At 47.0% G+C, this 13,102-nt stretch overlaps 2 protein-coding genes across 3 annotated transcripts in view; both read left to right on the forward strand.

The window, feature by feature from the left end:
• ATXN7L1 (ataxin 7 like 1) overlaps window positions 1–1,806 on the forward strand; it is a 62,205-nt gene extending 60,399 nt beyond the window's left edge. The window contains exon 12 of the mRNA XM_039913953.1: window positions 1,110–1,806. Coding sequence (XP_039769887.1) covers window positions 1,110–1,178 — 69 coding nt within the window. The 3' untranslated portion in view covers window positions 1,179–1,806. The remainder of the gene's footprint in view (window positions 1–1,109) is intronic.
• A 2,945-nt stretch (window positions 1,807–4,751) lies between these two features.
• Window positions 4,752–11,406, forward strand: EFCAB10 (EF-hand calcium binding domain 10). Of its 2 annotated transcripts, none has more exons than XM_001508657.5 (4): window positions 4,752–4,947; window positions 9,463–9,627; window positions 9,720–9,804; window positions 11,282–11,406. In XM_001508657.5, exons 1-4 carry the CDS (start codon window positions 4,836–4,838, stop codon window positions 11,316–11,318), a joined length of 399 nt encoding a protein of 132 aa, XP_001508707.2. In that variant the 5' UTR covers window positions 4,752–4,835; the 3' UTR covers window positions 11,319–11,406. The 2 variants fall into 2 exon arrangements, with proteins under 2 accessions (XP_001508707.2, XP_028933168.1); XM_029077335.2 differs by having other exon boundaries at window positions 4,765–5,016.
• The last annotated feature ends 1,696 nt before the right edge of the window (window positions 11,407–13,102 follow it).

Below are 13,102 nucleotides of genomic sequence, written 5' to 3' on the forward strand. Positions count from 1 at the left end.
ACTACGTCTTGGGGAAAAAGAAGAGATTGCAACTAGAAAGGAGATTGTTACTGTTTTTCTTTTTTAAAAAAAGGCTTAAGGCAGATTTTAAGACTTATAAAATGTTGAAGCAATTATAAACAAGGCTAGACCCTTTGAAAAAAGTTTAGAAGATATTCTTAAAGTAAATTTTTATAGTGTTAATTTTGTAATAATTTATGTTTTACTATATTACAGAGCTAACTGACCAGAATAGTTTCAGAAACAATATGAAACTTAGGAAAGTTTGAGCAATGTTTATATTTTTAAAATGTTCTTTGAATTATGTTTTTATTGTACATTTCTTCGAACTGAAAAGCGTGTACATATCTTGGTTATTTTTGCACAATTTTTTTGTCTTCAGTTTTAGGAGCAGAGAAGTCTGTTGATTTTTATAATTTATTTTGAGTTGTACAACCTGCAGGAGTTAAAACAGGAAAAAAAAAAATCTCTAACACAGTGACCCTCTGCGATTCCTGGACTGTCGTCGTTTATAGCTCCGGAGGGAAAGCAAAAGTTTGGAGATTTTCGTGGCTGCTTCTGAGAATCTGTCTCAGCGGTGACTCAATGAGCGCTTCAGGAACTGTCTGGGTTTCTACACCTCTCTCAGCTGGTGAGCTCGGAGGGCGCCAACCGCCAACCACCACCGCCTCTGCCTTTCTGAACCTGCTCCGCCCGAGACGACGGCGCTTCTGGAAAACCTAGCAGAAAGCGAAACCCACACACAGCCCCACACACTTCGCCACAGACCGTTAGTTTATTTTGTAACGGATTGGATTTTCAGCATGAGAAGTGAAGTGGAAATAAAAGGTTTTCTTTTTTTTCTTTTTTTTTTTCCTTTTTTTTAATGGAGCAAAACTGGATCGGGGCCTCACGAGCGGGCTAAAGTGTTGCCCTCTCCCCAGCACCCCCTCACACCCCCGACCCCTGTCAGCCATCTCCACCTCCCCCCCCCCACCCTTCACTCCCTCCCATCCCGTCTGCCTGAAGATATTGTGATTTTTGTCTCCAGCAATAGAAGGCTCAGAAGCTTTGGTTGTTCCACATACGCAATGCATAGACCTGTCAGCCATAAAAAAAAAAAATGCGACTTGGAAAACTTGTATGCCTTCTTTTGTATCAATGTACCGATTGTAAATAATGCAGATCGACCTTTGTAGAGAATAGTTTATACAGCATATTCTATTATTGCTGATTCTCAGTGAACTATTGTTTTAAAAAAAAGAAAAAAAAGACATTTTTCTATTTACACCTTCTATTTTGTTATGCTGTTCCCCGTGGCACTTTAACAAAACTCTTTGGGTTTTGCCTAGCTGGCCAGCCATGGGAATATTAAATAACTGTTGTTGCACAGAAAAAGAATTTGCACCTGCTCTCTTGTGCTTTCCTACTACAGATTTTAGAACCTTTTCCAGAAGACTTTTGAAGACGCATGTCCAATCATTCGAAAAAAAATGCCATATTGTAGAGTGGATTTCTTTTCTACGATCCATGTTTTGTAACACTAAGTATTTTCATCCTTTGTCCCGCACCTTCCTCTAATAGCCCTCTCCGGTAGAATTCATTCCACGCTTGTGATAATTGTAAGCAGAATAAATGTCTAAAGTCGGTGTAAATAGTAAATTCTACAGCTTACAGTTTTAAAGGAGAAGAAGAAGCAGACATAGCTGGATCTGAGGATACTGCCATGGTTCAGTGTCGGGCGGGGAGGAGATTTGAGTGAGCGATTGTATTTTGGGGTTTTGCTTTCTTTTTTTTTTTCTTTTTTCCTTTTTTTTTGGTAACATGGCTTTGTAAATAAAATAATTTATATGTTTGTAAGAAAAACCGTCGTTGGATTGTCATTCAGTATATTGTTTCCCCAGGTGATCTTGCCAGTCTCCCTTCCGACCGGAAGATTCCCGCTCGAGACAAGAGTCTACGGCGGCATCAGCAGTCTTTACAGATACGAGATACGTGATAATCGGGTGGAACACAGACTGTGAGTTCCATGTGGAATAGGGGCTAAGTAGGCGGGAGAATGGGTATTGAATCCCCATTTTACAAATGAGGAAACTGAGGCACAGAGCAGTCAGGTGACTTGCCCACAGTCACGCAGGCAAGCGGCAGAGGTGGTATTAGAACCCCGATCCTCTGTCTCCCAGGCCTGTGCGCTTTCCACTAGGACACGCTGTTCCTGTCGTACTCCTTCCGTGTTTAATTCAGATCGTTGGCAGTGGCATTTTGAGACAGCCTATGCCTTTCCCACGTGTACTTCAGTGTGCTTTTCAAAGATGGGCCCCAGGAAATTGCTGAAGAAAGAAAATGGGAGAGGAAGAAGCATCGATTCCCTGGGAGAAGAGGAAAAGATGGAATTTTGGTATTTAAGAACTAAGGGGTGGGTGCTCCCCTTACCATGTGGCCTAGTGGAAAGGGGACCTGGGTTCGAACCCCAGCTCTGCCACTTGCCTGCTGTGCAACCTTGGGCAAGTCACAACTTCCCTGAGCCTCAGTTTCCTCATCCAGCGCCCACTGTCCCTCTCCATGTGAGCCCCATGTGGGACATGGACTGTGTCCAACCCCATTATCTTGTATCTACCCCGGCGCCTAGTTCAGTGTGTGGCACATAGTAAGGGTTTACCAAATGCTACAGTATTATGATTTTTATTACCCACTGTCCTCACCGGTGTTGGCAGGTGTGATGCTCTTTGCTTGGGGAAACTCTCACCTGAAAACAGCTAGTGGCCCAGAAATAACCTCTCTGCCCAAGCCGTGGTAAGAGCACGTGACTTGCCCTCAGCCTCTTCTTTCCTGTTCCTCCACCACAGCCCCTGGGAGATCCCCTCTTCCCCCGCTGGCCGGGAGCCTTGGTCAGCTGGCTCCACCGGATGGCATCCGGACCCCTGCTTAGCCTCCAGCCAAGCGGTCACCACCGTTTCCCTGCTCAGAAATCGGTAAACACAGAATTCCCGAGAGCCCGGGTGACCGGCCTTGGGAGGCGATGCCAGATCTTGGATGGGCACCCTTTCCCCAAGGAGCCCAGGCGCCTGACCAGGGTAGAATTCAGTAAGTCGATCGTATTTATTGAGCGCTTACGGTGTGCGGAGCACTGTACTAAGCGTTTGGGAGTATACAGTACAACAATAAACAGTCACGTTCCCTTGCCCACAGCTTATAGTCTAGGGGGATGCCCATGAGAAGTCCTTATCACGCATCAAACCGCACCTCAGCGGGGCTGGAACGTGGAAACTTGTCAGTAGGCAAAGCCTGCTCTGTGGCCTCTGCCACCTGACTTAGAAATCAGTCCTCCGTATTTATTGAATGCTTGCTCTGCGCAGCACACTCCGCTAAGAGAGTTGGGAGTCACGTTCCCTGCCTACGAGGAGCTTAGAGTCTAGAGGGGGAGACAGACACTAATATAAATAAATTACAGTTTTGTGCGTGAGTGCTGAGGGTGACGGAATAAAGGGTAGAAATCCAAGGGCCGGGATGATGCGGAAGGGAGAGGGGAAATAGGGTTTAGCTGGGGGTTTAGCTCCCATCTTGGAGGAGATGGGATTTTAAGAAGGCTTTGAAGGTGGAGAGAGGGGTGGTCTGTCGGATAAGAAGGGAGAGGGACGTCCAGGCCAGGGGGAGGATGTGGGCGAGATAGAGGTATATCGGGTAGATCAGTGTTAAAGGATGGTAACTGTTAGAGCAGTCAAGTGAACAGGCCGGGTTGCGGTAGGAAATCTGGGAGGTAAGATAAAATGATTGCTTTAAAGCTGATAGTAAGCCTTAAAGCTGTTTCTTTTCGATGCTGAGGTTTAGGGGCAAATCCCGGGGGTGCTTGAGGAGTGGGGAAACATGGACTGAATGGATCTGTAGAAGAATGAGCAAAATCGAGTGAAATAGGGACTGGTATGGGGAGAGACGGGAGGCGGATGCAGTAATCGGGGCAGGGTGGTAAGTGCTTGGATCGGCAAGGGCAGCGTTGGTATTTGTTAAGCGCTTACTATAATAATTATAACGTGGCTATTTGGTAAGCACTTACTATGTGCAGAGCACTGTTCTAAGCGCTGGGGTAGATAGAGTCATCAGGTTGTCCCACGTGAGGCTCCCAGGGCAGCGTTGGTATTTGGTAAGCGCTTACTATCCTAATAATGTTGGTATTTGGTAAGCGCTTACTATGTGCAGACCACTGTTCTAAGCGCAGGGTAGATACAGAGTCATCAGGTTGTCCCACGTGAGGCTCCCAGGGCAGCGTTGGTATTTGGTAAGCGCTTACTATGTGCAGTGCACTGTTCTAAGCGCTGGGGTAGATACAGAGTCATCAGGTTGTCCCACGTGAGGCTCCCAGTCTTCATCCCCATTTTACAGATGAGGGAACTGAGGCGCAGAGAAGTGACTGGCCCACAGTCACACAGCTGACGAGTGGCAGAGGCGGGATTCGAACTCATGACCTCGGACTCCCGAGCCCGGGCTCTTTCCACGGAGCCACACCGCTGGAGTGATGCGGCAGCCAGTAAGTGCTCAGTATATGCCGCTGACCGATTGCCAGCCCGTCCCTGGGCAGGGATGGTCTCTCTCTGTTGCCGAGTCGTCCAGTCCCAGCGCTCAGCACGTAGCAAGCGCTCAATAACTACGATGGGATGAATGAATGAATGAATGAATGAATGAATGACCGGCCGACGGCGCATGCGCTCAACCAAGCGAGGCCTTGGCCGTAGCCCCGCCCCCTCGAGCGCGGCGCATGCGCGGAGCGGGACGGCCCGCCTTACGGGGGGTGTGGGCGCGGTGTCGCCGCGCATGCGCCGCGGGGGCGTCCTCGTCTCCTAGCAACGGCCGAAGGACCGGTCATGGCTTCGGCCGTGAGGGAGGAGGAGGCGGCGGCCCAGGCCTACCTCAGCCAGCACCGCATCCCGGACCTGTTGGGCGGCCTCACCAGCAGCGTCCTCTACCACCGGCCAGGCAAGACCCCCGACCCCCCCCTCACCCTCCACCAGTGCTTGTCGAGCCCCGGCGAGCGCCCAATAAATGGTAACCGGGCTGTTTGTTAAGCGCCTACTAGGTCCCAAGCCGTGGGGTAGATAGCAAGAAGATAACGAGGTCGGCCCACGTGGGGCTCGCAGTCTAAGCAGGGGGGAGCACACCTGCCCAATCCCCATTGCCTAGATGAGGTGATGATAATCACGGTAGCATCTGTTAAGCGCTTACTCTGTGCCAAGCACTGTTCTAAGCGCTGGGGGGGGCATACAAGGTCATCAGGTGGGCCCCCGTGGGGCTCGCAGTCTTCATCCCCTTTTTAATTATAATTATGGTATTTGTAAAGCGCTTACCATGTGCAGAGCACTGTTCTAAGCGCTGGGGTAGACACAGGGGAATCAGATTGTCCCACGAGGGGCTCACAGTCTTCATCCCCTTTTTAATTATAATAATTATGGTATTTGTAAAGCGCTTACCATGTGCAGAGCACTGTTCTAAGCGCTGGGATAGACACAGGGTAATCAGATTGTCCCACGAGAGGCTCACGTTTTTTAATCCACATTTTTACACATGAGGGAACTGAGGCCCAGTGAAGTCACTTGCCCAAAGTCACCTGGCTGACAGGAGGCGGAGCTGGGATTAGAACCCACGACCTGTGACTCCCAAGCCCGGGTTCATTCCACTGAGCCACGCAGAATAGTAATGATAATTATTATGGTATTTGTTAAGCACTTATTAAGCGCCAAACAGTGTCCTAAGAGCTGGTAGATTCAAGATAATGAGACCATCCCACGTGGGGCTCACAGTCTAAGCAGGGAGAAGCACAAATATTGAATCCGCATTGTGTAGGTGAGGGAACTGAGGCATAGAGAATAATAATAATAATAATTGTGGTATTGGTTAAGCACTTACTAGGTGGCAAAAACTAAGAGCTGGTAAATTCAAGATAATCAGGTTGTCCCACGTGGGGCTCACAGTCTAAGCAGGAGGGAGCACAAATATCGAATCCCCATTGTGTAGGTGAGGGAACTGAGGCATAGGGAATAATAATAATAATAATTATGGTATTTGTTAAGCACTTATTAAGCGTCAAACACTGTCCTAAGAGCTGGTAGATTCAAGATAATGAGGCCATCCCACGTGGGGCTCACAGTCTAAGCAGGGAGAAGCACAAATATCGAATCCTCATTGTTTAGGTGAGGGACTGAGGCATAGAGAATAATAATCATAATAATAATAATTGTGGTATTGGTTAAGCACTTACTAGGTGCCAAACACTGTTCTAAGAGCTGGTAGATTCAAGGTGGTCCCACATGGGGCTCACAGTCTAAACAGGAGGGAGCACAGGTATCGAATCCCCATTTTGTAGGTGAGGGAACTGAGGCATAGAGAATAATAATAATGATATCTGTTAAGCACTTACTATATAATAATGTTGGTATTTGTTAAGCGCTTACTGTGTGCAGAGCACTGTTCTAAGCGCTGGGGTAGATACAGGGGAAGCAGGTTGTCCCACGTGAGGCTCACAGTTAATCCCCATTTTACAGATGAGGTAACTGAGACACAGAGAAATTAAGTGACTTGCCCACAGTCACCCAGCTGACAAGTGGCAGAGCCAGGATTCAAATCCATGACCTCTGACTCCCAAGCCCGTGCTCTTTCCAGTGATCCATGCTGCTTCTCTTCAAGTTACCTCACTTCTCCGGGCCTCACTTACCTTATTTGTAAAATGGGGATTGAGACTGTGAGCCCCTCGTGGGACGGGGACTGTGTCCAACCCGATTTGCTTGTATCCACCCCAGCACTTAGTATGGTGCCTGGCACATAGTAAGTCCTTAACAAATACCATAATGATTATTATTATTATTATTATCATTAGCTTCTCATTGCTAAGGCATTTGGCTTTCCCCCATTGATGCCCTCTCTTACTATGCCAGTTAGCCATCCAGGGAATTTCGTGGTCACCTTTCTTCTGTTTGGCAGCTCCCATTTAATCTGGGCCTCTAATATAAGGAGTTTTGGGTTTGTTTTTTTAAAGACATCTTGTAGGCTACTTACTATTTTTAGTTACTCTCTCCAGCTTTTCCCTAGGTTTTTTTTTCCAGTTACCTTTTCTGAAATTAAATTTCCTAGTGTTTATTGGTTTTGGCCTTCCTTTCCCCACAAAAATGCTAAACTCCATAGAGCTGTGGTTACTGTCGCTGAGTGGTTCTACCCATGTGCCGCTAACCCTGACTCCAGTCCACTTCTCCAAATTAGATCTAGTAGATTCTCTTTCCCTGTAGGGTTTTTTTTAAGGTATTTGCTTTATTTATTTCTTTTTTCTTTATGGTGTTTGTTAAGTGCTTACTGTGGGTCCAGCACTGTTCTAAGCGCTGGTGTAGACAATCCCCGTCTTCCCCCTCGGCTGTAGACTCATTATGGGCAGGGAATATGCCTGCCAATTCTGTTGTTGTTGTAGGTTGGTATTTGTTCAGCGCTTACTATGCGCAGAGCACTGTTCCAAGTGCTGGGTTAGATACAGGGTAATCAGGTTGTCCCACATGAGGCTCACGGTTAATCCCCATTTTACAGATGAGTAACTGAAGCACAGAGAAGTTAAGTGACTTGCCCACAGTCACACAGCTGATAAGTGGGAGAGCCGGGATTCGAACCCATGACCTCCGACTCCCAAGCCCGGGCTCTTTCTACTGAGTCACGCTTGCATTGTATTCTCCCAAGCGCTTAGTACAGTGCTCCGCACATAGTAAATGCTCAATAAATACCATTGATTGATTGGTAGATGCAAGATACAGTCCCTGTCCCACCTAGGGTTTATAGTCTAAATTTGAGGGAGAAAGATTTAATCCCCATTTTACAGATGAGGAGACAGTTGCCAGCCAGTCAGCAAGGTTCACACCCTGACATTCATTCATTAATCATATTTATTGAATGCTTATTGTGTGTTGAGCACTGTACTAAGCATTTGGGGGAGTATAATAGCACAATTAGTGGACATATTCCCTGCCCCCAGCGGATTTACAGTTTAGACATGGAAGCAGGGCTGCTGGTGGACATTTAATAATAATAATAATAATAATGTTGGTATTTGTTAAGCGCTTACTATGTGCAGAGCACTGTTCTAACCGCTGGGGGAGATACAGGGTCATCAGGTTGTCCCACATGAGGCTCATAGTATTAATCCCCATTTTACAGATGAGGGGACTGAGGCACAGAGAAGTGAAGTGACTTGCCCACAGTCACCCAGCTGACAAGTGGCAGAGCTGCGATTCGAACTCATGGCCTCTGACTCCCAAGCCCGGGCTCTTTCCAATGAGCCATGCATTTGGCTTCCCTGTGACTAGGAAGCACTTAGTACAGTGCTCTGCACATAGTAAGTGCTCCATAAATACGATTGGCTGACTGAGGGAAGGATTGCCACCCCTTCCCTAGGGTGGACACTGATTGCGTCTCCCCCCACCCCGCCCCGTGATAATAATGTTGGTATTTGTTAAGCGCTTACTATGTGCAGAGCACTGTTCTAAGCGCTGGGGTAGATATAGGGTAATCAGGTTGTCCCACGTGAGGCTCACAGTTAATCCCCATTTTACAGATGAGGTCACTGAGGCACAGAGAAGTTAAGTGACTTGCCCACAGTCACACAGCTGACAAGTGACAGAGCTGAGATTTGAACCCATGACTTCTGGCTCCCAAGCCCGGGCTCTTTCCACTGAGCCACGCATGCACGTCCCACCGGGCACGCCATGTACAGCGATGATGCCACAGGAGCCATCTTCTGGAATAATATAGATTTCCCAAAATCCTAGAGTTTCTTCGGGAGGGACCTTCCACCCCCCCTACCCTGCCCCCACTTGCTGCAGAGCGCTGAAGCAGGTAAACCTGTTGCGGGCAGGGAACACGTTTACTAACTCTGCTGGGTTGTACTCTCCCAAGTGCTTAGTCCAGTGCTCTGCACAGAGTCAGCGCTCAAATACCATTGATTGATTGGCTTAGGCAGCATGGCCTAGTGGAAAGAGCACAAGCCTGGGAGTTAGAAGGTCACGGGTCCTAATCCTGACCCCACCACTTGTATGCAATGTGACCTTGGGCAAGTCATTTGACTTCTCTGTGCCTTAATTACCTCATCGGTAAAATGGGAATTGCACCCCTCATGGGACAGGGACTGTGTCCAACTTGATTTGCTTGTATCCACCCCAGCGCTTAGTACGGTGCCAGGCACATAATAAGCACTTAACAAACACCACCATTAGGCCCGCCCTTCTCTGGCCATCGTTCCATCCCCTTTGCTTGTATAGAAGCTGGTGAGACCCTGCCCATTTTTAAATTGTCGAGATAAGACTCATGGGCGGAGCCCTAAACGTCCCTTGTAAAATCCTCCAGCACCTAGCAGGGTGTGGGGCAGGAAGAAGGAGAAACAGCCCTCCTCTGTTTACTGTGCCCGGGGATGATATTTTGTGTCTTGCCAGCTCTGTCTAAAGCCTCAACCGATTCTGTTTGCAGAGAGGCTGAGAGAATTTTTAATAAGTCTGCTTGAACGAATCAAGATTGCGAGAATGACAGGGGTGGCTTACCCTTACCTTATGGATAACTCGAATTTGACCTCTATGTTTGAGATGATGGACCCTTCAAAGCAAGGCTACATCACCTCCGTACAGCTCAGAGAAGGTCAGTGTCCTCCCGGGAGTCGTTTTCCAGCTTAATTTCGGTGAGAAAATATCAGAGACTTAATAGACTTTGTTCTCCTTCTGATTTTATAGCTCTCCAAACCCTGGGTCTGCCCACCGAAGATGAGTCTTTTCCTGATGGTGAAAGAATCACCATAGAAAGATTCATAAGTGAAGTGTAAGTCTAATTTAAAATGGTTGATTCATTAGAATATGGATTTCCTCATACCATAGACAGTGAGGAATAGTCTGTACGCGAGGATTTCTTTTTAAAAACGGCAGCCATTGTTTTGATATTTTTTGCATGAGATGGATAAAAGCCCCAAGTTCGCTCATTGATTCATTCGTTCAGTGGTATTTATTGAGCCCTTACTGTGTGCAGACCACTGTACTGAGTGCTTGGGAAAGTACAATACAACAATAAACAGCACTTCTGGCAGCATGGCTCAGTGGAAAGAGCCCGGGCTGGGGAGCCAGAGGTCACGGGTTCCAATCCTGGCGCGGCTGCTTGTCAGCTGCGTGACTTTGGGCAAGTCACTTCACTTCTCTGGACCTCAGTTACCTCAATTATAAAATGGGCATTGAGACTGTGAGCCCCACGTGGGACAACCTGATCACCTCGTATCCTCCCAGGACTTAGAACAATGCTTGGCATATAGTATGCGCTCAACAAATGCCGTCGTTATTATTCTACTACTACTACTATTACTTCAACTGCTACTATTTCTACGAATTCTACTTTTACTAGTATTCCTAGTTCTGCCCTCCCCCTAGTTTTCCCATCACAATCGCCCACACCACACCCTCTCCCGCTCTGAAGCCTGCATATCCCGGCGCTATCCTCTTTCTGTTACCATATGGATTCTGCCTCTAAATCCTGAGGTTTCTTCCTCCACATTTCCAGTCTTTTTCTCCACTCAGAGACCGTGCTGGTCCCGGGCCTTGGCGTCTCCTGCCTCAACTACTGCATCTGCCCCCTCGCTAACCTCCCTGCCTCCTTTCTCTCGCCTCTCCAGTCCACACTTCACTCCGCTCTCGCCTCTCCAGTCCACACTTCACTGGGCGTCTAGACCGTTTTTTCTAAAAATTCACTCCGGACACGTCTCCCCACTTAGCAGAAGCCTTGGATAGCTACTCGTTTTTCTCCACATCAAACAAACTCAGGACCATTGGCTTGAGGCACTCAAATCAGCTCTCTCCCTCCAAGGTTATCATTCCTCCACTGTTCCTCTTGCTCACACCTTTCCCCCCTGCATGGAACACCTCAGGCCCTCCAAATGCAAATAATTACTATTGATTGACAGAGTAATCAATGCAGCAGGACAGGTTTTACCGCTTCCGAAGACAGGGGCTCTTGTTTAAGAAAAAAAAGAGACTTTTGGAAGACAAAGAATAAGTGAAGGTCAGCATAAAAAAACGAGCTCAAGTGAAAGGTGATAGAAAAAGACACATTTTGCTGAGAAAACGTCAAGGTAAATGCACAATATCAAGTGAGCATTTTTATAATGGTTTGAAATTTTATCATTCAAAAATCTGCAGAGGCAGAATGACCATGAGGTTTTGTACAGCTGCATCTCCCTGTGTGGGAGTTAAAGATTTTAGTTCTGGTTTATCAAGCAGTCCCGAGTTTCAGAGCTTTGTTCTTGTCTTCTTAGGAACAAGAAGCGTCTGGCTACGTGTTCCAGGTTTTAATTGGCCACCCTTTAACCGTGAAGAGAAATGCTGGGGCAAAAATGCCTCATTTTTGTGAATAAAATAACGTTTACGATGGAGTGAAAAATGTTGCCGGATTTAGTTGAGGGGTGGGGCTGGGAGTGGGGTAGTTTCTCACACTGTAAAAGCTAGATAAGCGATCAGTAGTATTTACTGAGCACTTAGGATGTTCAAAGCATTGTTTTAAGGATTTAGGAGAGTAGTAATACTGGTTATAGTATTTAAGTGTTTACTACAATATTCATTCAATAGTATTTATTGAGCGCTTACTCTGTGCAGAGCACTGTACTAAGCGCTTGGGATGAACAAGTCGACAACAGATACAGACAGTCCCGGCCGTTTGATGGGCTTACGGTCTAATCGGGGGAGACGGGCAGACAAGAACAATGGCGATAAATAGAGTCGAGGGGAAGAACATCTCGTAAAAACCGATGGCAACTAAATAGAATCGAGGCGATGTACAATTCATTAACAAAATAAATAGGGTAACGGAAATATATACAGTCGAGCGGACGAGTACGGTGCTGTGGGGATGGGAAGGGAGAGGTGGAGGAGCGGAGGGAAAAGGGGAAAAAGAGGGTTTAGCTGCGGAGAGGTGAAGGGGGGTTGGCAGAGGGAGTAGAGGGAGAAGAGGAGCTCAGTCTGGTAAGGCCTCTTGGAGGAGGTGAGTTTTAAGTAGGGTCTTGAAGAGGGGAAGAGAATCAGTTTGGCGGAGGTGAGGAGGGAGGGCGTTCCGGGACCGCCCGGATACAATACAATACAATTAGCCCCAACCAGTCTAGAGAACTGGGAGGGTAGAGGTCTCATTGCTACAGGTGCCCATGAAGGCAGTTTTTTTTTTTTCTTACCAGAGGTGAGCATAACTGGTTTAAAATTTTACCCCACTTTAACATTTTATGGCATTTATGAAGCACTTACTATGTGACAGGCACTCTACTAAATGCTGAGTTAGATGCATAACCAGGTTGGACACAGTCCATGGCCCACACGGGGTTTCCAGTCTTAATACCCACTTTACAGATGAGGTAACAAGCACAGAGTGATAAAGTGACTCGCCCGAGATCACCCAGAAGAAAAGTGGTGAGCTGGAATTAGAACTCAAGTTCTGCCTCCCAGGTCCATGCTCAATCTACTAGGCCACGCTGCTTCTCTGAGCAGCTTTGAGTGCATACGTTAAAATAGCTTTTTACCAAAAGAACATACAGCCAGTTGGAAAGCAGGCTCAGATTCATTTTCTAAATCCTTCTGCGGAAACAGTAACTGTCAAGGGCTTTAACTAAGTCCAAAATCTTTGCATGACATTGTGACTGTTATTGTCACCCTGGGCTTATTTTGCAAGGAGCATTTATGCCAAGAGCATGCAAGGGAATGTGTCCTAGGAGAATGAGCACAGACCTAGGAGTCAAGAGTTAGAACAATCCCGGCTTTACCATTTGTCTGCTGTGTGACCTTGGGCAAGTCACTTCATTTCTCTGCACCTCAGTTACCTCATCTGTAAAGTGGGGATTAAGACTAGGAGCCCTATGTGGGACAGGGACTGAGTCCAACCTGATTAGCTTGTTTCTACCCCACCGCTTAGAATAGTGCTTTACACATACTAAGCCCTTAACAAATCCCATCACCTCTCTCCACCAGTACAGCAACTCATTGAGGGGAATCCATTTAGCTTCAATGTTAGGGCAGACCTATGTTTTTGTAAAAAAATCTTTTTGTAAATTAGTTTTCAGGGTTTGTTTTTGGCCAGGGGGGTGTTGCTAGAAATG

This window comes from Ornithorhynchus anatinus, chromosome 13 (genome assembly GCF_004115215.2).
Source record: "Ornithorhynchus anatinus isolate Pmale09 chromosome 13, mOrnAna1.pri.v4, whole genome shotgun sequence".
NCBI classification, from domain to species: Eukaryota; Metazoa; Chordata; class Mammalia; order Monotremata; family Ornithorhynchidae; genus Ornithorhynchus; species Ornithorhynchus anatinus.

Excerpts from the sequence above, each read along its gene's own strand:
- EFCAB10 (XM_029077335.2), top strand. The coding sequence starts at position 4,836 with ATGGCTTCGGCCGTGAGGGAGGAGGAGGCGGCGGCCCAGGCCTACCTC. Across the intron at positions 9,628-9,719 it reads CTCCGTACAGCTCAGAGAAG|CTCTCCAAACCCTGGGTCTG; the intron begins GTCAGTGTCCTC and ends CTGATTTTATAG. Across the intron at positions 9,805-11,281 it reads GAAAGATTCATAAGTGAAGT|GAACAAGAAGCGTCTGGCTA; the intron begins GTAAGTCTAATT and ends TTGTCTTCTTAG.